Below are 25148 nucleotides of genomic sequence, written 5' to 3' on the forward strand. Positions count from 1 at the left end.
GTGGACGGGTGGAGCAGTAGTGTTCAACCCACCCAAACTGGAGAAGTGATGAGAGGGGCTGCAAAAAGCTGCTGAAGCCAAATTCCTGCTGTGCTACCCTTGGCCTGAATGGGGCAGAGAACTGGAATGGTGGGAGTGAAGAGCCTTGTAATGGCCAGCATCAAGAGAGCACTATTTGCCGTTGTGTGGCAGCCAATCAGTGGAGCAACTGAGGCAGAGGTTCAGCAACTTGGAGGTCCGAAGAAGGGAGCCAGTCCCATGACTGGATCCTATATCCCAAGGGGGCTCAGATCTCAGCACCGACACCGGCCATCCCAGCACTGAGCAGTAGCAGGAGCCACAGTGGCTGGAGGAGCAGCTAGCCTGCAACTGGGAGTGTCCCCACAGCCCAGTCCCAGTCTGGGACTGGGAGCCTGCAACCCACCACCAAAACCTGCTCCTCAACCTGTGGGAACAACTGGCAACCACCGCTGGCCCCTAGGTCTGGGCTTATCCATGGATGTACCCATACAGCGGGGTGTCTCTTAATTACAACATAGCTTCAGCACCTACATAGAGAACTCAAAATCTGAATTCTCCTCCCCCAACATACCTTAACAAAGCATAACTCACTCCTTCATTTAACAGTCATTAATCACATTCTCCAATTAGTTTGAAGTGTGAACTTTCCCTCCCGTTATCTCCTTATTACAACTAACCTTGAAAAATACCTGTCAATGCTGCTAATATTGAATATTCTTGCTTTGACAAAATATGCAAGGCCTCTATTAGCTGTGGCAAACTCAGAGATTGCTAATCATCTACCTGCTGGGGAACCCAATCTCCCCATTGCTGCAGAGGCCTCAGATTGGGATTCCCTCTCTCTTCAGGGTTGGAGTCCCTAGCAGGGGAAGACAGGATCTGAAAGGCTTTCTGATCTGCAATGGACGGGCTGTAGGCTCCTCTCTGCAGGAATTGATTTCTGCTTTTCACCTCTGGGTTTTGAAATCTTTCCAGTGACTCACCCAAAATGTGAGTGGCAGGCAATTCATTAGCTCTCCACCATTCTGCTTCTGAAGTCTTTACTCCCAGCTGGGAGATCTGCCAGAATTCTTTCTCCCCCAGCTTGCCGGCTGTCGCTCCCCCCCCCCAAAAAAAGCTGCTGCCACCGGGGTGCTGGCCTCAAGCAATCTTTCTTCTTCCATTATGAGATATTCCCCAAATCTTTGTCAGCAAATTCCTTTAGTTTAGAAACAGTGACTGGGGCACGGGACCCCTAAATGGTTTGGAAAGTTTGTGGATCTTGGCATGATGTCAGAGTTTCGACTAATGAAACACTTCAAAGAACTTCCAGGCATTGTTTATCCTAAAAAGCCTTTATTACAGTGTAACAGATTGTCAGCCCATCATGGATTGATGCCAAGATCTGAAATCTCCACTCCAGATAAGTTATTTTGCTAGCATTTTCCCTCCCTCTTTTGCTGTCATGAGTCACATTCTCCAACCAGCCTGGGGAGCAAAGGTTCACTTCCTTCTGAAGTTCACGCAATTACTCTCTCTCTACACATTCTTTCTCCCCCTCCCATTCTCATCTGAGTTAACTCTAAAAGTACCAGACAGTTCTACATATTTTGTCAAAGCAAGAATATTCAATATTAGCAGTGTTGACATCTGGCCCCTCTTACAAAAAGGAAAGGTCCTGTATATGAACAAAAGCATATGTCAGGGATTATTTCTTGGTTTGTTGGGGTTTTTTTCATGAAACTTTTTGATGAGTCGGTCAGCCTTCACATTGCTAGATTTCACCCAAGTAGCTTCAGAAAGCAAGTACCTCTTCCATTGTACTAGGTACTGCAATTTCCCTTTAAAAATTCTAGAGTCAAGAATACGTTTCACTTCATAGTGGGTCTGTCCCACTACTACAAGGGGCCCGGGTGCCTTCTTAGGGGGAGGCCTTAAGATGGAGCACCCCCCTGTCTGAAACTATTCACTTAGGGGTGCCATGCAGCTGGTAGATATGGTTCAGGAACAATTTGGTCAGTCGTTGGGCAGATGGGAGTCCTTTGCAGGCAATGAAATGAGCCTCCTTCGAGAACAGGTCTATCACAGTCCAGATGACAGTATTTCCTCTACTTTCAGGTAGGTCTACTATAAAGTCCATAGCTATTTCTTCCCATGGTTGAGAAAGGTCTGCCTGGGTTCTCCCTGGGATTCTTTTCATTGTGGCACATACAGTACAACTTTTTACATAGTTTACCACATCCAAAGTGTCCAGCCTGTTTTACATCATGGCTGTGTTTGAAAGCATTAAGTTGGGGGGCTTCAGGCAAATATGGTTTTCCCCCTTTGTAGGCCAAGCCATCTCTGCAACGTTAGGGAGGTTTGATTATCTTTGAACCATTGATTGGTGAGGAGCTCTTGTTTTATTTTCTTTACCCCAGGGTCATCAGGATTAGGGATTCTGTGAGACATGAGTTGAGTGGCAGTTTGTGGACTGGAGATAATTGCCTCATTAACCTCTTTGCGTTCACTTTTGTACTGGGGCAATCTCGATAGCGCATCAGCTAGGAAGTTTTTTTCCTCCTGGTATGTACTTTAGAGTGAAGTTGAAGCGGTTAAAGTACTGTGCCCATTGCACTTGCTTTGGGGACAATTTGCGGGGAGTTTTCAGTGCCTCTAGGTTTTTGTGATCTGTCCATACTTCAAAAGGCACCTTGCTCCCTTCTAGACTGTGTTGCCAGTTTAATAGCGCCCACCTGATCGCGAAGGCCTCTTTCTCCCAGATTGCCCATCTCCGCTCGCTTTCAGTAAATTTCTTAGAGGTGTAAGCGCAGGGTTGCAGGACCCCACTTTTGTTCTTTTGTAGTAACACAGCTCCAACTGCCACATCGCTGGCATTGGCTGGAATTACAAAGGGCTTCCCTGGGCAGGGGTGCTTTAGGACCAGTTCAGCAGCAAATAGTCTCTTTAAATTCTCAAAAGCTGTTTGACAGCTCATTGTCCATGCTAGTGGTTGGCCAGGTCACGGCTTCCCTCGTCTTTTACCTGTTTTGAGTAGTTCCATAAGGGGTAGGGCAATCTCGGCAAAAGAGGGAATGAATTGACGATAGAAGTTGGCAAAACCTAGAAAGCTCTGGAGCTGTTTGAGAGTTTTGGGGGGCTGCCATTCGATTATAGCTTTCACCTTGGCTGGATCCATTTCAATGCCCTCGTTGGAAATTCTGTAGCCAAGATAATCTAATCGGGTCTGGTGAAATTCACATTTCGACAATTTGGCATAAAGCTTGGCATTCAATAGTTTCTTTAACACCTCTCACCAGCTTTATGTGATCAGTCATATTTGTGCTGTACATCAGGATATCATCAAGATACACCAAAACCCCTTTGTACAAGTGATCATGTAGGACCTCATTAATCAACTGCATGAATACGGCTGGGGCCCCCTGTAGTCCAAATGGCATGACTTTGAATTGTTTTTTTTTAATTAAAAGTTTTACAAATTACAATATAAACCCACCCATCACCTCCCCCCCTCCCCCACTTTCCAGAGCTGATTACAGGGTAACAAATAAACAAACATACTCTAGCTAACATAAACCAACTAAACTATCAATCAAAACCATAATACACTTTAACTCCTTCTCAAAACAAATATTAACAAATTAAGACAAAAATAATACCATTAATACTATTAATAATTATCTAAAATCTATTCAAAAGCAAGATAATACTTTTCAGTTTCATACTTCTTCTGAATATAATCAATCCATCTTCTCCAAACCATAATATATCTTTCTTGTGAATGATCCTTCAAATAAGCGGAGATTTTCACCATTTCTGCTAAATTAGACACTTTAAGTATACATTCTTCCAAAGTAGGCAATAAGTTTTTCTTCCAATATTTCCCCACCAATAATCTTGCAGCAGTTATGAAGTTCAACATCAAATTAGTTTCTTTAACATCCAAATCTACAATAATACCCAACAAAAATAATTGCAGAGTAAACTTTATCTTTTTCCTAAAAATCTTTTGAATATTCCACCAAATCTTAATCCAAAAAGCTTTAATATCTTTACAAGTCCACCAAATATGAAAATAAGTTGCATCTAAATTTCCACGTCTCCAACATTTGGGCTGTAATTTCAGATTCATGCGGGACAACTTTTGGGGATCCAAATGCCATCTATAAAACATTTTATAAAAATTTTCTCTTAAATTTTGTGCTTGAGTAAATTTTACATTTCTAACCCAAATTAGATGTCTCCCATGTATCCAATAAAATTGGCTCTTGGATATTTTGCACCCATTTAATCATACAATCTTTAACTAACTCCATTTCAGAGTCCAATTCTATTAAAGCATTATAAATTCTTTTTATATGAAATCGACTTTGATCTTTAATCTGTTTTACCAAATTCACATCCTCTAAAATAATACCAACCTTTTTATCTATGTTCCACCTCAATAACAATTGATTATAATGAAACCAAGAATATACAATATTTTCTTGCTTCAACTCAGTTAAAGGCTTTAATTGCCAATGCTGCCCAACCAAACTAAGTAATTCCTTATAAGAAATCTTATCCAAATTTACTCCCCTAGATACTCCCTCTATCACGTGTCCTGGAACCCCCCAAATTGGGATTTTATAATTTAACCTATAGTAATACTTTTTCCAGACACGCAGCAAGGCACTTCTCAAAATATGGGATTTAAAAACCTGATCCACTTTTTTATCATAAATTAAATATGCGTGCCATCCATATAATAAATCCCATCCCTCAAGAGATAGGATATTCTTATTTGTTAAGTTAATATGAGTCTCTTGCAAACATATAACATCATTCTTATGTTGTTTCAAATAGTAAAATACTTTCTTTTTTTTCTGTGGTGAATTCAAGCCGTTAACATTCCATGTCAGAAACTTTGCCATGTCTCATGGCTTGAAGCCTTTGGAACACTGCATCTAAATCTGCAGTTGAAGACTTCTTCAGTCTTGTTCCTCCCACTGGCTCAGAGGTAGCCATCTGTGTTGTAACACCAGAATCTACCTTTTGTTGTTCTTTTTCTCTATGTTTATGAGCTGCACGAGTCATTTTCTGTTCTCTTGGGTCTTCTCTTATCTCCAAACACTGTTGCATAGATTCAACCAACAACTCTTCTCCTGTTGGTGACCTAGCTCCTGCAGCTAACTGTCCTTCAAACTTACTTTCATTTCTTCTAGATCTTGGAGACGGTGGTGCACCTGCTTTCAGCACAGAAACAAAAAAAAATCTCTTGCTTTTAAAATTGTATTTAATCTATAACGTGTTCCAACATAGTTCACCACTATGCCAATAGGTACATCCCATCTGAATTGAATTTGCCGCTTCTTGAGCTCCTCAGCCAAAAAAAGCAAAATCCTTTCTTCTTCTAAGAATTTTGGGAGGTATTTCTTTTAAAATTATGACATCTTGAGCTGCAATTTGAAATCTTTGGTTATAAAAGGCTTGTATAATTTCATTACAAAGTGATCTTCTAGAAAAATAGATAACCACATCTCTTGGTAAATTTCTCTGCTTCACAATCCACGAATTAACTCTAAAGATTTTTTCAATATCTCTCAACATTTCTTCAATTCCACATCCTAAAATGGATGCCAGTTCTGCAGCAATCTCTTCTTTCAAATTCTTTTCCACATTCTCCTTCAACCCTCTTATTCTCAAAGCAAACTCCATGTCTCTATATTGTGACATTACAATTTCATTCTGTGCTGCATCCACATTATTTTCAACTCTTTCAATTCTTCCTTCCAATCTTTCAACATTTCCAACCACCTCATCCACTCTACCATCCAGCCTTTCTACATGGGCAGCAAGCCCCTTAAGAGCCAACAGAATATCTTCCCTCATCTCATGATTTTTCTCCTCCAAAAGCTCTTCTGTCTCAGATCTTTTCTACAGCTTTTTCCAAAGAGTCCTGAACCACATTCTGTATATCTTTAAGTGTAAATGCTGGAAGTGGGGAAGGTGGTAGTGGTGGTGGCTTAGATTGCTGTGTAATCTGTGTTACTGGAGAGGAAATTGAAACTTTAGGCAAAGAAGAAATTGCAGGATGTTTTGAAGCCATTTTTAAAAAAAAAAGAAAAAGAAAAAAAAGAAAAAAAAAAGAAATGAAGAATAAAGAAAAGAAAAAAGCCAATTCTTATAACAAGACGAATTAGAGGAATAATAAAAACAATTCCCCCATTAAAAAAAAGCAGAGTCAATTATTTTAGCAACTTTGTTGCCAAGTAAAAGTGAAAGTTCTTAGACAAAGAAGCAAAATTCCTCCGCAGCGATTCCTCGGCCATTTTTTCCTTTCACTCCCTTTGTTAACATAATTAACTAGAGAAGATATTAATTCTTTCTTGAGTTAAAGTAGAAATTCAGAATCACAAATCAATCCTGGACAACTCTGTCTGCTTTAAAAGTTACTCACAATTCTCTTTAAGCAGCAGATGTGGAGGCTGCGTCTGGCTTTGTTCCCGGAGAACAAAGGCTTCCTGCAATGCAGAGACTATCCAGAGTCCGAAATAACTTCACCCTTCATCTCCCCCCCAAAAAAAGCTTTGGGAGAATAGAGGAGTTCAATTTCTATCTGGAAATACTTACCTTCCTCCCTTTGCCCGGGAGGAAGGTTCCAAGCCACAAAACAGCTGGTCGTCGTTGTCTTGCCAGCTTTTACACATTTCCAAGACAGGAGGCTAAGAAAAAAGCCTCATCGATGCAGCAACACCACAGGAAGTCCGAATTGTTAGCTCCCCATAGGACAGTTGAATGCAATTTATTCTCACCCAGTAATATGCCTCTCTCAGGTCTAATTTAATGAAGACACTCCCCTTAGCAGATGGGTTAATAAGTCCTTTAGGAGGGGGGAGGGAGTATTTGTTTTCTACATTCACAGCGTTGAGACCCTTATAATCTACGCAGAGACGAAGAGACCCATCTTTTTTCTCTTTGAACAACACAGGGTCTCCCACAGTAGATTTGGCCTGTTCAATGAACCCCCTCGCTAGGTTTTTGTTCACGTATCACTGTATCTCCTCCATTTTGAGGGGAAACATAGCATACATTCTTGGTCATGGGAGTTTGGCTTCTGGCACCAATTTGATAGAGCAGTCATTTGGTCTATGAGGGGGCAGGGCATCACATTCTTTTTCACTAAATGCCTCCGCCAGGTCCCGGTATTCACTGGGGATGAGTGGTTCGCCTGGTGGCGGTGAGGCAGCCATGTGCGCTCATTCATTGGGTGGCCTAAGGTGTCCCGCAACGTCGGTTGAATCAGCAGAAGGATTAGGCCCTATAGGTACAGTTCTCATTCCTTTCTCCCACCAGATAAATGGCTTCCATTTGTCTAACCAGGCTAGCCCTAGGATCACCGCCTCAGTCATTTTTGGAGCCACCAGGAAGCGAATAAACTCCCAGTGCTCACCTATTTCTAGGCATAGGGGCTCAGTTAATTCCATGACAAGAGTCCCTCCCATGAGGGAGCCATTGGCTTGCTCAAACCTCATGGGCTTGGAGAGCAATTTTGCTCGTATACCCACGTTTATGGCAAAGGGCAAGCTAATAATACATCAGGAGCATCCAGAATCAACTAGCACTTTTAAATCTGCCTGTGCTTTATTACTTTTGCAGGCAGTGAAAAAGGTGGGATGTGTCGACTTACCATCGGGTCATTCTCTCCTTCGTTGTCACTGTCAAAAGAGCATAGAGTGGGAGTGGATCCAGCCTTAGTCCCGGCGTCCTCCTGTGTGGGGGATGTGACTTGGGCAATCAGTTCCTCTGTGATCCACTTGGATTTTTCTCTCGTTGGCTGCTGATCAGGTTTCTTCCTTGCTGCAGGTCTGCTCTGCTGTTGGGATAGGGAACTGGGCAGTTCACTGCTCGATGTCCCTGCTGTCCGCATTGGAAGCATATGATGGGCGGGCCTGCAGGTGGCCTGGGTCTTTCAGCAGTCGTAGCCATTGGAGGTTTCCAGGGAGGTGGTTGTCGTCTGGGTCGCTCTGGTTTTGGCTCGGTTTCAGGTGGGTGAGGCTTCTTATAGCGAGTGAGCTGAACGTCTAGTTTCACCGCTGTCTGGTACCACTCTTGCAGCTGATCAGGTACTGCTCGATAGATGCAGGCCTGAGAGAGGTGGTCTAACCCCTCAATGAAGTGGTGGATTAGGGATTGCTCAGGCCACCCCTCTATTCAACCTGCTATCTTGTGGAACTCTTGCACATACTTCAGGGCAGGTCTGCTGGCTTGTTTTATTTTTAGATTTGTTCTCCTGCTTTGAGGCCAATGGATAGATCCTCAAATCTTTTTCTCAGCCCTAGGAGGAAGAGGTGAGGGTCCTCTAGTTTGGGGGCTTGCTCATTATATAAATTGTTCAGTCATTCGGATGCTTCTCCCTCTAGGCTGGATGCAATCACATTGACCATGGCCCCCGGGTCTGGGTAGAGATAGGCCCAGCTGTTCAAATGAGAGCGTACTTGGTTGAGAAAAAAAAATCAGCTTTCTGGGTCCCCATCAAAGTTTGCTCTGAAGGGTGGTGCAATTACAGGCTGTTGCGGCCCCCACTTTGGCTGTTGCTGCTGGCCCCACCCTGGCTGCTGGTGCAACAGCTGCTGGGCTCCCCACTGAGCTCATGCCCCCTCCAGTTGCTGTTGGCCCCATCCTGGCTGCTGATCCAACAGCTGCTGAGCCCTCCACTGTCGATGTGGCACCCCCAGTTGCAGCCGGCCCCACCCTGGCTGTTGCTGCATGCCCAGGGGTTGCACATTCGGGGGCTGCGACCATCCACCCTGCTGTGGTTGCAATACCGGTAATACTGGCCTCTCAATTTGCTGGAGGTTTTCCAAAGGTTGCTGCCTGGGCAGGGGCTGCTGCTGTCTTCTCTGTTGTTGGCCAGTGGGGGCTGGTGGTGCCCCCTGCTGCTGTAGGCTTCTCAATGGTGGCTGTGCAAGTGGGGGTTGCAGTGGACTTCTCTGCTGTTGGACTGCAGGGGCTGGTGGCACCCTCTGCTGCTGCAGGCCCCTCAATGGTTGCTGGATGAGTGGGGGTTGTTGCTGGCCCTCCCTCATTTGCAGGCCCACCAGCTGTTGCTCTCCTGGCTTCTGCAGCACCCCAAGCTGTTGCAAGGCCTCTATTAGTTGATGTAAGCTCAGAGGTGGCTGACCGCCCATCTGTGGAGGCTGCCAAATTCCCCATTGCTTTCAGGGGCCCAGGCTAGAGTTCTCTCTCTGTGTGTGGGGCTGGAGGCCCTGACAGAGGACCCCAGGGTCTGGAAGGCTGTTTGATCTGCGAGGGAGGGGTTGGAGGCCTCTCTCAACAGGAGCTGCTCTCCACCTCTCACTTCTAGTTCTTCAAATCTTTCTGCCAAATATTCTATTGACCCACTACGAGTTACAGATGGGTATTTCCACTCACCAGAGTCTTCAGACAGCCTGGCAGCTCTCCATGGGTGTGGGGGATGCAATATGTAAGAATCCCTTTGTTGTGGCTCCAGCTCATCTGCTTTCGAAGTTTTGGAGGGCAACAGGGCTGTTTTGAAGCGTCTGGAGCATTTGCTGGGCTTATCCCAGTCTGACGACCAAATCAGCTCTCCTAATTGCTTTGGTCTTGCTCCCAGCTGGGAGATCTGCAAGAATCCCTTCTCCACCGGCTTGCTGGCTGTCGCTCCCCCCCCCCCACGGGGAAGCTGCTGCTGCTGTCGCTCCCTCCCCATGGGAAAGCTGCGGCTGCCGGGGTGCTGGCCTCAGGCAATTTTTCTTCTTCCATGATGAGATCTTCCCTGAATCTTTGTCAGTCTATTCCTTTAGTTTAGGAACAGCGACTGGGGCCCGGGACCCCTAATGGTTTGAAAAGTTTGTGGATTTTGGTTTGATGTCATGGTTCCGAAAGAAGAAGCTCTTCAAAGAACTTTGAAGCATTGTTTACCTTAAAGAATCTTTTAATTGCAACATAGTTTTGGCACTTACATAGAGAAGCCAAAATCTGAATTCTCCTCCCCCAACACACCGTAACAAAGCATAACTCACTCCTTCATTTAACAGTCATTAATCACATTCTCCAATTAGTTTGAAGTGTGAACTTTCCTTCCCATTATCTCCTCTTATTACAACTAACCTTGAAAAATACCCTACTGAAATATTGTTATGGCTAACTAGTCCCCAAGTACATTCTTCCCCTCTCCCTTCCAGCACTATCTAATTTTAACTCTAAAAGTAATACACAGGTTAAATAGAAAATGTCTGTATCTTCATATATTGTCAAGCAAGAACTTCAGATGTTAGCAGCATTGACACGGGGTTTGGATGTCAAGACCCTGGCCCGCGCCAAGGCCACCTCCAACTCTGCAACTGAGGGCTACTATTGACAGGAACCCCTAGAACAGTGATGGTGAACCTTTTAGAGACTGAGTGCCCAAAAACTGGCCCTGCTGCCATCCTGTCCCAGCTCCACCCCTGCTCTGCCCACCCCTGTCCCAGCCCACCCGCCCCCTGCCTGCAGGGCCACCTACTACCTTCACAGCCTGCCGCAGATTGCCCAGGTGGCCCAGCAGCACCATGGTAGCCATGCCTTCTGCCTGCACCCTGCAGCATCAACTGTGCATAATAGGGTGCGAGGGCGGAGTCTTGTCCCTGCTGCCCAGCTGCCATGTCCTTGGCTATGCTGCTCCATGTGGGGTGTGCTCGGGGGGGTGACTCCTCACGGGGGACTGCTGATGGGGCTATGGGGGGAGGTGGGGCTGGGGCGATGGTGCGCATGCCCACAGGGCTCTGAGTGCCGCCTCTGGCATGCATACCATAGGTTTGCCACCACTGCCCTAGAAGTTGGCCTTCTTCCTCAACCAAGTCTGGACCCATTTTGACCAGCATGGAGAGGATTACCCTGACAACGAGGTCTGAATGGATGTTGTGGCGGCCAACCTTAAAGGAGAGGCAGTGGAATGGATGACAGATCTCCACAGTGAAGGTGCCCCTGAGCTGGCAGACCTGAACATGTTTCTCTGTAGTCTCAGAGCCCAATTTGGGGACCACACACAAACCCGATGAGTGGAGGCAGAGGTCCACAATGTCAGACAGGGAATAGACCCATGGTTGAGTACATCAGAGACTTCAGGAAGTTTGCTAGGAAGTTGAGGCACTAGCCAGAGCAGCTCTTGACTCAATACTTCTGAGAGAGACTGAGCCATGACCTGTTTCATTGGTACCTGGCCTGAGAGATCCCAAACCAGCTCAGTGATTGGTACCAGTTGGTCACTATTGTGGAGCTAGACTTCCTGGTGTACAAGGGCCATGGGGGTTTCGGACCATGACCAAAGAAAAGACAAGAGAAGCATGCCTTGGGAAGAAAGCAGCCAGTGGCAGTGTCATCTGGTTGCATCTCCCTCATGTGCTTTCACTGTGGCCAGGAAGGCAACAGGGCAGTGATGTGCCCAGTACCAATCCCGGATGGCTCCCATTGCACCCTCAAAGCCAAAGAAGCCTCCAAAGAAGGGGAAGGAGAAATTGTGAGCAGCAGCCCAGATCGTTGAGGTTGATCTGACCAGACCCTGGGAGGAAATAGCTATGGACTTTGTAGTGGAGCTACCGGAGAGTTGGGGAAGCACCATGATCTGGACTATGGTAGATTTGTTTTCCAAGCAAGCCCCCTTCATCACATGTGCTGGACTCCCCTCAGCCCAGAAGCTAGTGAAGATGTTTTTGCAACACATCTACCAGCTACATGGAACACCTAAGCACATCATTTCAGATTGTGGGGTCCAGTTCACTGCTAACTTCTGGAGGGAGTTTGTAAGGATGGTTGGGTCCTCCCAGGGGCTCAGTTCTGCTTTCCATCTGAGTACGAATGGATCTGCAGAATGTGCTAATGCAATAGAAGAGCAGTACTTGTGTTGCTATGTCAACTACCAGCAAACAAACTGGGTAGAGCTTTTGCCTTTTGCAGAGGTAATATATAACAATGCAGTACACAGCAGCGTCAGTTTCACCCCATTTAAGTTAGCCACCAGGGTGGAATTTGTGCCAATAGTAGAGTGCCCACAGAAGCCCCCCTCCTTGAGCACCCTAAGTGACTGGGTGGGTTCGTTCCAATGGGTCTGGAGCGATGCTAAGACAGTTTTAAGGCAGCCGAAAACCAGGGGGGGAAAGCAGATAAAAAATGGGCTCCCCAGGAAACATTCTATGTAGGAGATAAAGTGTATCTGTCTACTAAGTATCTTAAGTTGAGACAAAATTGCAAGAAGTTAGGGCCAAAATTCTCCTTCATAAAATCATTAACCCAGTGACAGTAGAGCTAAAACAACTAAGATTGTTGAGAAAAGTGCACCCAGTATTCCATTGCAGTTTGCTGAAGCCATACAGGGGATCCACAATGAGACCAGTGGGGGAGGCAGCCCCAGTTTCAATAATGGTAGAAGGGGAAACGCATTATGAGGTTAAGCAAATCCTCGATTCTAGAATCCACAAAGAGAAATTTCAGTACTTAATCCAGTGGGAGGGTTATCTGATGTCAGAAGCTAGATGGGTAAAAGTCCAGCATGTAAGAGCAGATTGTTTGATAAAATGATCCCATGCTAAGTACCCCCAGAAGCCGGGACCAGTACAAAGGAAGGATTAATAAGCAATGATGTGTATTCCTTTTGTTTTCCAGGTTCCCCCTCCTTTCTAGGGGGCCAGCCTGTCAAGCTACAAAATTTACTGTCTTTAGGACTGCTGTTGTGCTTCTAGCTTGCCTACAGTTAAGGGGGGGAGAGGGAAGAGCTTGGGATTCACAGGTGTTTCTTATCAGCATGAGAGCTGAAGCCACTGAGGAGATGTTTTCCGAACCGAAATTTCTTCCCATAACAATTGCTGGAAGATTAATTGGACAATGTGACCTGAACTGTCACAGAGGGGAGGGAAAGTTTTACACTTTTAATTATCTGTTTCCCGCCATATTGCCAGTGCTGGTATTCCTTTTAACTTGCCGGTGTGATATGCCTAATATAGTTTACATTAGAGACCGCCATGTCTCTGGTGTTTTGCTTTGTTGGGCTTTTCAGCCGGAACTTTGACATTGGCTTGTGATGGTTCAGTTCTGTATTTCTGAGCTCTCAGTGGGAAGATCCCAGAACACTTTTCTTTTTGTTCCAGAGGGGAGATTTCATTGGTGGAAGGCCTGAGAACTCTCCAGCTGGACAGAGGTTGTAAGGAGATTCAGTCTGATTGGGGGGGAGGCAGCTGACTTGGCACCTTCCCCTGGGGACCCCCTAAAGGAAGAGTTGCTCAGAGAAGCTGCACATTATTCTATGCTGCAATCCAGCCTTATGGATGTCCTTCCCCTCTCTTGAGTTGTGTGCACAGGTGTGAGAAAGGGAGGAGGTGACTTTGAGGATGCAGCTTTGGTAGGAAACTGGTGTTCCCTTAATGTGTTTTCTCTTTCCAGATTCAATACCGGGGACTATTCCAAATGATCCTCGTGCTGGGAATAGGGGGCAGCTTCCCTTATGGGTTTCACATTTCTGTAATAAACTATCCTTCCAAGGTAAGTGATAGTGCCCCTTCCTTTCTATGGGCTTTTTCTTCAGTCCAAACATTGGCGCTTCAGCCAGGGGCAGAGAAGGCCGCTCATCCGGGAGTTCCAGGACCTGGGATGCCCAGAGTGGTGGCATGGCTGGGGCTTTGTGCTGGGGTGGCTGAGAGGTAAACTCATGTGAAAAAGTGAAGAAACTTATTAACTATAAAATGAATGCATTTTCTTTATCCACAGCATATTAAAAAATTCATTAATGAGACCTGGCTGGAACGACATGGCTCACCACTGCCTCAAGAGAATGTTATCTTGTTGTGGTCCTTCATAGTATCCAGTTACGGGATTGGAGGACTCGTAGGGAGTATCTGTTGTGGATACCTCACCACAAAATATAGAAAGTAACTTCTTCTCTAGTTAGATCTGTGTACAGTGTAGCCCTTACTTCTTATCTCCAAGTACCAAATATTCAAAATGTTTGAAACTGTACCTTGGTTGTAGCCATTTGGCGCCCTATTCAGGGTGTTCACATGGTACGGTAAAACTAAAAGTCAAGATGGTGGTCACAGTGCTGCCCTGCAATACTCCTTCCTTGATGTTAAATATTTCCAGGGCCTTCAATCTCTCTTGATTTTCCTTCTTGTCCTTCTGTAAACCTGAGATTACAGATAGTCCTCGGCTTACAGACATTTTAGTGACCATTCCAAGTTACCCTGAAAAAAGTGACTTATAACTGGTTTTCACACTTACAACTGTTGCAGTATTCCCATGGTCGCAGGATCAAAACTTTGGCAACTGGCAGGTATTTATGTTGGCTGCATGTCCCGGGGTCACGTGACCACCGTTTGTAACCTTCCCAGCTGGCTTCCAACAAGGAAAGTCAATGGGGGAAGCCAGATTTGCTTAATGACTGCATGATTTATTGAACAACTATGGTGATTCACTAAACAGCTATGGCAGAACAAGGTTGTAAAATGAGGTGCAACTCACTTAGTGAGTATCTTGCTTAGTAATGGAGATTTGGGGCTCATTTGTTATTTTCAGTCAGGACTCTGTGCATCTGAACCCTCCTTGATTAACAACCATTTATTCAGCCACCAAAGTTACGATACTGCTGCATGAGTGGTACTTACAAGGGGTCCTCAAAATTCTGGCCTCCCCAGCAGCCACACAGGGTGCTTGGCAACTGGCTCGTACTTAGAACAGTTACAGCCCCCAGCACTCACATTTCACAAGTCACTCAATTTCCCCCTCCCTCTGCAGCAGCCTCCCACCGCCCCAGCAGCACTCAGGCTGCCTCTCCTCACTGGCCCCTCCTCAAGCTCCCTCCTGTACCCTGCAGCAGCCACCCCAAGCCTCAAACCACTCAGATGACACCTTGCCAGCCCTCATACCCTCTCTTGCACCTGGCAGCAGCCTTCCCCCCATCTGCTTCTGAGCTACCTGGGATCTGCCTCTTCCTGCCAGCTTCCCCACTGACCTTGCTCATTGCAAGCCAGCAGGAAGTTGTCAGGAGATCCTCACTTAACCACTCGATCCTCACTTAATAATGGTAAGGGGGGGTGCTGGGATTGCCATTGCATTTTATGACTACATTGCTCAGTGATAGAAAATCGAGTCCCAGTTACGGTCATTAACCCAAGACTACCTGTATATGGTGACATCGATTATTCTTCCATCTTGCCCCTCCATCCTGCTCTTCAACAGCTTCCTAGGGAAAGACTTGGTTTTGATTAAATCGAAACAGAACTTGAATAGCACTGTTTTTCCTTTGCTGGTGGTCAGCATTCTCCTCCTTCATTTGGGAGTGCAGGAGTCAGCTGTACTTAAGGCAAGCACATTCCCTTGCATGGATACAGTGTGCTGCCCTGACGAATTGCTCTGAAAATTATAAAAGTTCATATTTCAATAGAAACCGAAAACAATTCAATGTTGTGCTTTGCTGGGAAAACTCTGAAAATGCCTGTCTCTCACATCCCCCCCTTCTGTTGCAGAAAGAAGTGCCAGATGCTCACCAACCTGATCATGCTGACCGCTGCCCTATTCATGGGGTTCAGCAAGATGGCCAAATCTTTTGAGATGATCCTCCTTGGACGCCTTCTATATGGGATTGGCATTGGTAGCTATATGGGATTGGTATATGGGCAAAATTCTGCTGTGATACAATATTTTAGAGGAGAGACTGATTCAAGAGTGGTTAACTCAGCGTCCTTCTTGACACAGGCCGCTCCCTCTCTCTTTCTTCCCTTCTGATTCATTTGGTGTCATTGTAATCCTTCTTGCTCAATTGCCCATAACTCAGTAATGCCTCTCTGCAATGTAAGATGGTTTTAATGACATGACCTCTTAGATGACATGCTAGCCAATTTTCAATACTCTTCTTTGCCATCCTTTTCCTTTCTGAAGGGTTTTCTTTCAATATACATCCTCAATATGTGGGAGAGATTTCACCAAAGAAGTTGCGGGGATTTACAAATGCCACAGTCGCCGTTTTTCTGACACTCGGCAAAGTTGCAGGACAAATCATTGGTCTTGGGTAAGTCCCTTTCCAAAACACACTCAGTGAAAGCCATTTAAATCACCAGATGTCTGAAGTAAACATTTAATTTAAGCTTCAATTTCACAATTTTTCATTTCAGTTGAAACTGGAGCATTAAACCTGAAGATGTGAAAATATTATGACATGAACTGGATTATTCATTATCTTAATAATTGTTGTACAATTGAAATTGGATCAGCCATCTCTTTTTTCCTCTAAAAATAAATGATCCAGATACAGATGAGGCAAAAATATTTTGAAAATGTTATGGTAAACTCACATAAAATGTTATGGTAAACATAAACTGTAGAATCTCAAGTTTCCCACCTTTTGGGATGCAATTTCATTCTACAGAATTTCAAATAGGCCAAACAGTGTGGTCTTGCATTGCTTACAATAAGAGTGACTTTCCAGTGGAAAACCTCAAATCCTATTCCCACTTTTTAAAATAGCATAATAAAAATATTACCTTCACATTGGCTGATAATTAGACAGATTATTCGCTGTTTAAACAAATCTGTATTATCTATTTTAATTTAAATTTTAAATGCCATTCAGTCCCAAGAGTCTTGGAGGAGGAATTTTCTTCCAAGGGTAGGGAAGAAGATTGCATAATTTCCCCCCCCCCCCCATGCTGGGTGGTGCATTGGCTCAGTGGTTAAGACACCGAGCTGATTGGCTGGAAAGCCGGCAGCCCAGATTCAAGACCCAAGCTCCATGTGATAGGATAAATAAATAGGTTCCACTTTGGTGGGGAGATAGCAGTGCTCTGTGACGTCCTGTTGGCAACATAACCGTGAAATGTCTTCAGACAGCGCTGGCTCAATGGCCTTGAAATGGAGATGAGCTCCGGTCCCTGCAGTCTTCAGACTAGCAAAGTAAAATCCGCAGGTGGAGTCCAGTATTCAGGCCAAGAGTCCTTGACGCTGCAGAGATTTACAGAGTATGGTGAATAATGTAGTGAGCAAATAAGGTCTGGTGGAGAAAAACCAAAGCCTTCCCTTATGTTCTTCCTTTTTCTGCAGGGAAATTTTGGGCTCCGAGTCCTTGTGGCCCCTGCTGCTGGCTTTTAGTGGGCTCACAGCCACAATACAGTTGGTGATGCTCCCATGCTTTCCTGACTCCCCACCATACCTTCTGATACAGAAAGACAATGAAGAGGCTTTCCTGAAAGGTAGGATCCTTCTTCTCCAGCCCAAAGGAGAACAGGGCAGGGATATACTCTGACACTCGGAAGCTTGTCAGGTCAAGCAGTCCTCTGCCTTGGAGGCAAGCAGGACCAATAATGCAGCTGTGGAGAGAGGGGCTGGGGATCTGCTCTTACAAAGAGAGGAAGTGGGAAGAGAATATCAACCTGTCCTGCCTGAGAGAGAGAGCTGCCACCAAGGAAACCTGAGAGATTTATGTTTTTCCATCGCCATGCCATCTCCTGAACTGAAAATTGGGTAAAAAGTGATGGAATTAAAATGCCAGTTGAAAACAAACTAAGTCTCGCCACAGAGGATATTTATAAACATCTGGGACTCCAACAATCAGATAGCATTAGACAGTTGGAGGTCAATACGGTATAACCAAAGAATATACAGAAAGCATAAGGAAAGTCTTGAAATCCATGCTTAATGGTGGAAATACTATTAAAACCATCAACACTTGGATTAGCCACTTCTTCAATCCTTTGCAGTAATCATATACCAGATACAAAGTGAACTAGAAGCACTAGATCAAATGCTTGGCAAATCAACCATCAACCAGGCACTAGAGTCATGTAGTGACCTTGATAGATACAGAATACATAATAACAGAGTTGGAAGAGACTTTGGAGATCTTCTAGTCCAATCCTCTGCACAAGCAGGAGACCGTATACTGTTCTGAACAAATGGCTGTCCAGTCTCTTCTTTAAAACCTCCAGTGAGAGCGCATCCACAACTTCTGGAGGGAAGCCATTCACTGGTTAATAGTTCTCACTGTCAGGAAAGTTCTAGGCTGGATCTCTCCTTGATAATTTCCATTCATTACTTGATGTCCTACCTCTCAAGGCTTTGGAAAAATAGATTGACTTCCTCTTTATTGTTTCCCACTGTGAAGGCAAAATACTCTGGCTAAATACACTAAGGATAGCCAAAAATATATGGAATGACCTAATAAAGGAAGAAGCATTAAAAAGTAATGAAACCAAGAAAGTAAGTAAGACCAAGCAGCTATGACAAATCCAGCACTTGCACATATTTAACAATACCATGGCTACAAAGGCTGCACTGCTTACCAGTTTCTTCTTGAGTGCAATTCAACTGAGAGTCCAGGAAGGAAGCAACTTCATATTCAGGTTTGTCATTAACTGAAATGGGAGGCAGAAGTGAAATGGAAGAATGAAAGGAACTTGCCCAAGCAAGAAGGGAAGCAGAAGGGTAGTACTTCGTGTGATCTTGATTCTATGCCTCTGTTTATACAACCCAGGATTGTATTAGCTTTTTTGGTTGCTGCTGCACACTGCTGGCTCATAGTCAAGTGATCGTCCACTAAGACTCCAAGGTCACTCTCACAGTTACTGTTTTTAAGCTGGGTCTTGCCCAATCTGTATTTGTGCTTTTGGTTTTTTCCCGCCTAAGTGTAGGGCTTTGCTTTTCTCCATATTGAAACTCATTTTGTTGGATAGGGCCCATTGTTTGAGTTTGTCAAGATCTTTTTGGATCCTGAATTTGTCTTCTGGCATGTTGGCTATTCCTGACAGTTTGGTGTCATCTGCAAATTTGATGAGTTCCCCTTCAATTCCCTCATCTAAGTCCTTTATGAAGATATTGAAGAGTACTGGGTCTAAGATGGATCCTTGTGTTGCCCCAGTGCTTACTTCTCTCCATGTGGATGTAGTGCCGTTGAGGACTACTCATTGAGTGTGGTTTGTCAGCCAGCTACAGATCCATCTGGTGGTGATGTTGTCTATTCCAGCTTTTTCTAGCTTGTCAATTAGTAGGTTGTAATCTACTTAGTCAAATGCCTTACTGAAATCTAAGTATACTACGTCCACTGAGTTTCTCTGGTCTACTGGTTTAGTCACTTTGTCGAAGAGTGAAATAAGATTGGTTTGGCATGATCTGATTTTAACTAATTTTACTAATTCTCAAAAATTCTCCACTGCTGAATTTAAAGAAGGGTCTTGTACAAATGAGAATCAAGGCACCATACTTAGTAGGGAAAAGAGACATACAGCATGAATTGTTTTCTGATATGCACATATGCATATTCTGCAACTGGCAAATGTTCCACCCAATTATCTTGCTGGAAATTTAGAAAACAAGGTAGATGTTGTTCTAAAATACCATTCAGATGTTATGCAGACTTAAGCATAAGGATCACTGTTCTTGTAAATCCTTCAACCAGTCATCAGATATTTTGATGGCTGCAAACATTTCCAATAGAATGGCCCTTTGAAGGGAAGCAACATGATTTACTTAATTATATTCAGGTTTCCAGGACAAGTGTCAGCTTGCTTATTATGGTTACTTAGAACGTAAAACACTTGGAATCAAATGGAGAGAAAAACAGGGATCATCTAAGCTTCATTTGTTAGGTTTATGAGTGGACTGCAGGTACTCCAAATTCTGATGGTGAGTTTGCAATTCTACATATGCCAGGCTCCCTCAATATGATAATACTGTCTTTTGAAAGCTACTTTGATAGCTAAAGCTCCTTACCCTAAGTAGTATACAATAGTTATGTTTAGCTGGGCTTTTCTTGAGAAACAGGCACAAGAGAACAGTAAGCCTGAAGAACAGCTCCAACAATAGCATCCTGTCTCTATAGGAAACTTCTCAAAGGATCCTAGTGGCAAAGGTTCAGTTCAGAGGCAAAAGAATTATATAGCTTCAAACAATTTTTGCACCATTTGGTCAGATTCAAGGTCAGATTAGGATCAGGCAAGAGAAAAAAGGGTCCCTACCTCAAGAAATACTTTTCTGGCAGGACTTTGATTAATTAATCAGTTAAGAAAGAGCTATGTTTCATACTCTTTACTGTTTTACTGTTTTTACAGTATTGTAAGAATTTATTACAGTATTGTATTCTGATTTTGTATACACTTAGAACAGCTGGCAATAGCTTATCAATAATACATAAATATTAACTCATAACTTTGCCCCATCTTCATAATAGATTTTTATATACTGGGACCAGTGAGGCATTGAAGAGACCGTAGTGAAAGTAACAGCTCATTTATTCAATCCATATAGCAGCGGCTCTAACAGCCGCTTGACTCTTATTTATATGGACCGCCACTAAGTGGCAGCCAATGAGTTTAAAGCATATATTCCTGCCTAAAACACAGGCTTCAATATATATATATATATATATATATATATATATATATATATATATATATATATATATATATATATATATATATATATATATATTCTGAGGTTTTCGCGAGCTGTTCTTCAGTCTTTGGTTATTCGGGTTTTGGTTACGTGGGTTTTCTCCCGCGTAAAATTGGAAGTGTCTTGGCGACATTTCGACGAAGTCCCATTCGTCATCTTCAGGCTGGTGTTTTCAGCTTCGTGTTTTCAGCTCCCCCTTTAACTTAGGTCTGGGAGCCTGCTGAAAAGCCTTAAACTTTGAGTCAGCGGGGTGGATTCAGGCAGCGTCTGTCTGGAATCCCAGGAACTCTGTGGAGTTCACATCTACTGTATTTGACATTTGTCTCTCTTGAGCTTCAACCCTGCTTTGTGGAAGCACTGAAGAACAGCTCTGGTAATATTTCTGCTGACTCTCCAGCAATTAGCACGTCGTCAAAATAAGGACACACACCTGAAATATTTTTGAGCGTGCGCTCCATCACACTCTGAAAAAGCCCTGGGGCCTCTTTACCTCTCCTGGGGAAGTCTTCGGGTGGAGATTCCCTCTGGCGACTTTTACAGACGATAGCAATGTGGCCCTGTTTGCCACATGCTCAGCACACAGCCGTACGAAACCTGCACTCTGAGTGCTGATGCCGTCCTCCACAGCCAGCACAGCTAGGGAAGAAGGCTGCCTTGTCAAGTGGCCGCTGCCTTCTTCCTGGAGGCTTCTGTACCTGGTCGATCTCAGTGTCCTTGTCCGGGTCGTCTACTCTCTCTGAATCTTCATGATGAACAGCAATCTGGCTGGGGGAATTCTTTGAGGGTCGTAAAGTCTTGACTGCTCCTCTGGTGACCTCTTCTGCCATTGCTTCTTTCAAGGCATCCTGGAACAACAAGGTCTCCTTTGCAAACAGCCTCTGCTGTAAGTCTCTGTTTCTTAGGCCACAAACCAGTCGATCCCTGAGCCGATCTTCTAAATCTGGAAATTCACAGAATCTGGACACCTGTCTCAGGGCAGCCAGGAATTCAGCAGCTGACTCTTCTGGCTGCTGTTCTCTCTGCTCAAACGTGTGTCTCCATGCAATGATAGACAGTCTTGGTTCAAAGTGTTCTTTGAGTCTTCTTTTCAAGTCAACATAGGTAACTGACTCCAAGCTGGCTGGGGCAATTAGATTTTTGGCTATGTCAAAAGTTGCCTGACCGCATACACATAGTAATGTTGCAGCCTTTAGTCCATCTTCCCTGACCTGGTTTGCTCTCAGGTAATTTTCGACCCGGGAAACATAAGAGCTCCATTGCTCTGGATGCGATAGGTCAAATTCAGATAGCTTGCCTACCTTGGCCATAGCTGTCTGTTACTGAGTCTCTGTCAGAATCCAGTTATATTTCATTTCTATCTATCTTCTCTGATATAAACCCAATTTTACTCTCTCCTGGATCCTGTCATACTACTAAGGGAGAGGGGGGTATGCATGGGGGTTTTATGACTTTCACTTCCTCTATTCACTACAAAGTAACCTTTTGTTTATTCGCTTTGGATCTAACCATAACCATTGTTATGGTTAGCAGATGCTAACCATAACAATGTAGCCATTTGCCTTTCATCCTATGCTCCTCTGAACTTCTCCACCCTTACTGGCCAGTGAGAGAAAGGGGGGGTGGAAGATGCAACATCTGGGATCTGTGTGAGGAGATGTTGAATGATCGTGCCAACGGAGTGGATGGATGTTATCTCTCCTGGAGTTAATACCTAGAAATCTGCCGATTTGAATCGCCCAGAAGAACTGTGAGGTGGGGCTGCTTTAAAACATTGAATTGTAAGGGAATCCCTCAGATCCTGTCTATCATGCCCGCTATCAGTTTCTTTTAATAAAAGTTCCTGTTGAAAAAGACCATTTCCAAGAGTTCTGCTTTCTTAAAATGTGGATTGAAGTGGGTCCTTACAGTCTCTCAATGCCTTCTGTGCGAATCTTAGGGATGGATCCCTTAGGATAGTGGTGCCTCTAGCGTGGCTTGCTAGCAGGCAGAAGGGGGGAACACTGTTCCTACCAGGGCGCTGATGCCTGGTCTTATCCCTTAGGGACTCTTAGCTCTTAGACCTCCAGCTCTTTCTTCCTTAGCAGCATATCCCATCCTCATCGCCACTGTTATATACTGTGACCAGTGAGGCATTGAAGAGACCATAGTGAAAGTAACAGCTCGTTTATTCAATCCACACAGAAGTGGCTCTAACAGCCGCTTGACTCTTATTTATATGGACCGCCACTAGGTGGCAGCCAATGAGTTTAAAGCATACATTCCTGCCTAAAACACAGGCGCTCTCTCTCTCTCTCTCTCTCTCTCTCTCTCTCTCTCTCTCTCTCTCTCTCTACATACATACATACATACATACATACATACATACATACATACAGTTAGTTAAGGATTTGAATTGAACATCTTTAGTTAGCCGTTTTAACAGCCCTATGAAATTGGGTTAATGCACAACAAGATTCATGGATTTATTATCCATAAATCAATCTCCTAAAGTGTACATTGACCTAGGATCACCCAAGTGGGCAAAGGGACACAAGGGTGCCATCATGTGTGTCTTTCTTTCCACAGCCATCAAACAGCTCTGGGGTGAGGGTGACCATCAAGCTGAGATTGATGACATCAAGAGGGAAAAGGCAGCCATGTCTTGCACGAAAAGTCTCCGAGTCCTGGAAGTGCTAAAGGCCCAATCACTGCGCTGGCAACTGTATGTGATGATCACTGTCATGAGCACTCTGCAGCTGTGTGGCATCAATGCAGTTGAGTCTTTGCTCAAAGAAATCCCACAATGGCTGCAATCCTCTGTCACTATTGGCAGAGAGTAACGCAACCTGTGGCTCAGCCCATCACAAAACCCAGGTTTACAAGATCATAGAACCATTTAAGAAAAAAATATGTTTCTGGGCCTTTTTATTTGCTGCAGGCTGATTTGAACATTAGTCTCCCCTACTTAAAATGTGTTATTAACTGGATCCAAGGCCTTTTTCCTAAAAAAAAATAATAACCTTTCTCTTCTTTTCTTTTCCTTCTCTTCTAAAAAAACTGTCTATCTTCTCATTTTTTTATTGTTTTCTAGATCTACTTCTACTCATTTGAAGTTTTTCGCACAGCCCAGTTTGAAGAATCCCTCATTCCATACATTGCACTGGGTGTTGGCATCTGCGAGTGCCTCTCATCCATCCTGTGTGTAAGTTTAAGAAGACAGGCAAGAAGGGGGGACCTTATTAAAGATGGGGAGAACCATGTGTTCCTTTTTCTCAAGAGTCAGGTTGAAGATGGTAGGTGGTGCTGGCCCCATTAGTCTTTGCTGACAGCTGGTTTTCTGTGAGACAGATATGTGATTTGCATCATCTGTGTGGGTGCAATTATGCACTTTTTAAAGAGATTGGACAGCCATTTGTCTGAAATGGTCTAGGGCAGGGGTGTCAAACTGCCGGCCTGTGGGCTGGATACATCATGCAGAAGCTTTACCCACCCCAGCTCCGGCAATGGGATAAAACTTGCAATACGTTGCGACACATCACATGATGTGGCAAGTTTGACAACCCTGGTCTAGGGTCTCCTGTTTGAGCAGGGGGGTGGACTAGAAGACCTCCAAGGTCCCTTCCAACTCTGTTATTCTGTTAATAGATTTTGGAGAATAATTGTTAGCATTCTCACAATTAGCCCATCAAAATATATTTTCTCTGTATTTCCTTTTCCTGCATTTCAGAGTTCTCTGATTGAGCGTTTTGGGCGGAAACTTCTACTATGGGGAGGATATGCTGCGATGGTGCTGGTGCTGGCTGCACTCACAGTAACCCTTTCATTCCAAGTAAGAGAGATATTTTAGTGTTTTTTCTGACAAAAGCAGAAGTATCTGCTTCTGGCAATGGTGAGGTAAAGCAAAATGAAAATGGGATGGATGGCAAAATGAAGACCATTCAGATATATTTTGTGGGCATATTTCTGGAGCCCCGTTCTAGATCAGGAGGGCCAAATGTCCCTTTAACTCAATTTGACACCTCAAATCTCCAATTGCCTTAGGAATCAGTGTGTGGTTGCTGTTATGTTTAAAGGAGCCTTTTTTCATTCTAGCATCGCTTCTTCTGGATGCACTACTTGAGTGTCATTTTCATCTTCCTCTTTGTTATCTTCTATGGAATTGGACCTTGTGAGTATCTCCACCCTGGACAGATTGTTGTACGGGCTTGGATGGGGAAGAACCATCTCCAGCCCAAGGCCAAATGGCTTTGGGGTTTGGGCCACCCAGATCTGAGGATATTCCATCTTTGATCTTGGATGGGATTGCACTCCCCTTTCAGGGATGGTACACAATCTGGGGATCTTCCTGGACTCGCAGTTCCAGCTCAAAGAAAGGTGGCAACTGTAGCCAGAAAGACCTTTACAGTTTCATCTAATGTGCCAGTTGTGCCTGGGGTGCTTCAGATAGTCATTCATGCCTTGGTCACCTTTCAGCTTGATTATTGCAATGCAGTCTGCATGGGCTGCCCTTGAAGGCCACCTGGAAGTTCCAACTGGTCCAGAATACAATGGCACAGAGAGTGACAAGCATGCTTCAATACACCCATGTAACATCTCTGCCTCGTGAGCTTTACTGAGGGCCAGCTTGCTTCCCAGTGCAATTCACTACTTCACAGCTTAGGGCTTGGTTACTTGAGGGACCGTCTATCTCCCACAGTATTTGTACAGCTATTTTGATCTGGCAGGGTTGGCACACTCCGGGTTCCTTTGATTAAACAACA

General features: G+C 44.4%; 1 protein-coding gene across 5 annotated transcripts in view; it reads left to right on the forward strand.

The window, feature by feature from the left end:
* LOC120314633 (solute carrier family 2, facilitated glucose transporter member 11-like) overlaps positions 1 to 25148 on the forward strand; it is a 61602-nt gene that overhangs the window by 3135 nt on the left and 33319 nt on the right. Inside the window, exons 1-10 of one of the 5 annotated variants that reach the window (XM_039357922.1) lie at positions 13170 to 13334; positions 13417 to 13515; positions 13741 to 13901; positions 15495 to 15619; positions 15907 to 16036; positions 17065 to 17213; positions 22975 to 23162; positions 23480 to 23590; positions 24116 to 24217; positions 24481 to 24556. In XM_039357922.1, coding sequence (XP_039213856.1) covers positions 13302 to 13334; positions 13417 to 13515; positions 13741 to 13901; positions 15495 to 15619; positions 15907 to 16036; positions 17065 to 17213; positions 22975 to 23162; positions 23480 to 23590; positions 24116 to 24217; positions 24481 to 24556 — 1174 coding nt within the window. In that variant the 5' untranslated portion in view covers positions 13170 to 13301. Of the gene's footprint in view, positions 1 to 13169; positions 13335 to 13416; positions 13674 to 13740; positions 13902 to 15494; positions 15620 to 15906; positions 16037 to 17064; positions 17214 to 22974; positions 23163 to 23479; positions 23591 to 24115; positions 24218 to 24480; positions 24557 to 25148 lie in introns of those variants that run through there. The other 4 variants (XM_039357925.1, XM_039357923.1, XM_039357926.1 and 1 more) reach the window with 4 other exon arrangements.

The sequence above is a fragment of the Crotalus tigris genome, unplaced genomic scaffold (genome assembly GCF_016545835.1).
Source record: "Crotalus tigris isolate CLP2741 ecotype Arizona unplaced genomic scaffold, ASM1654583v1 scf7180000018965.556698, whole genome shotgun sequence".
NCBI lineage: Eukaryota > Metazoa > Chordata > Lepidosauria > Squamata > Viperidae > Crotalus > Crotalus tigris.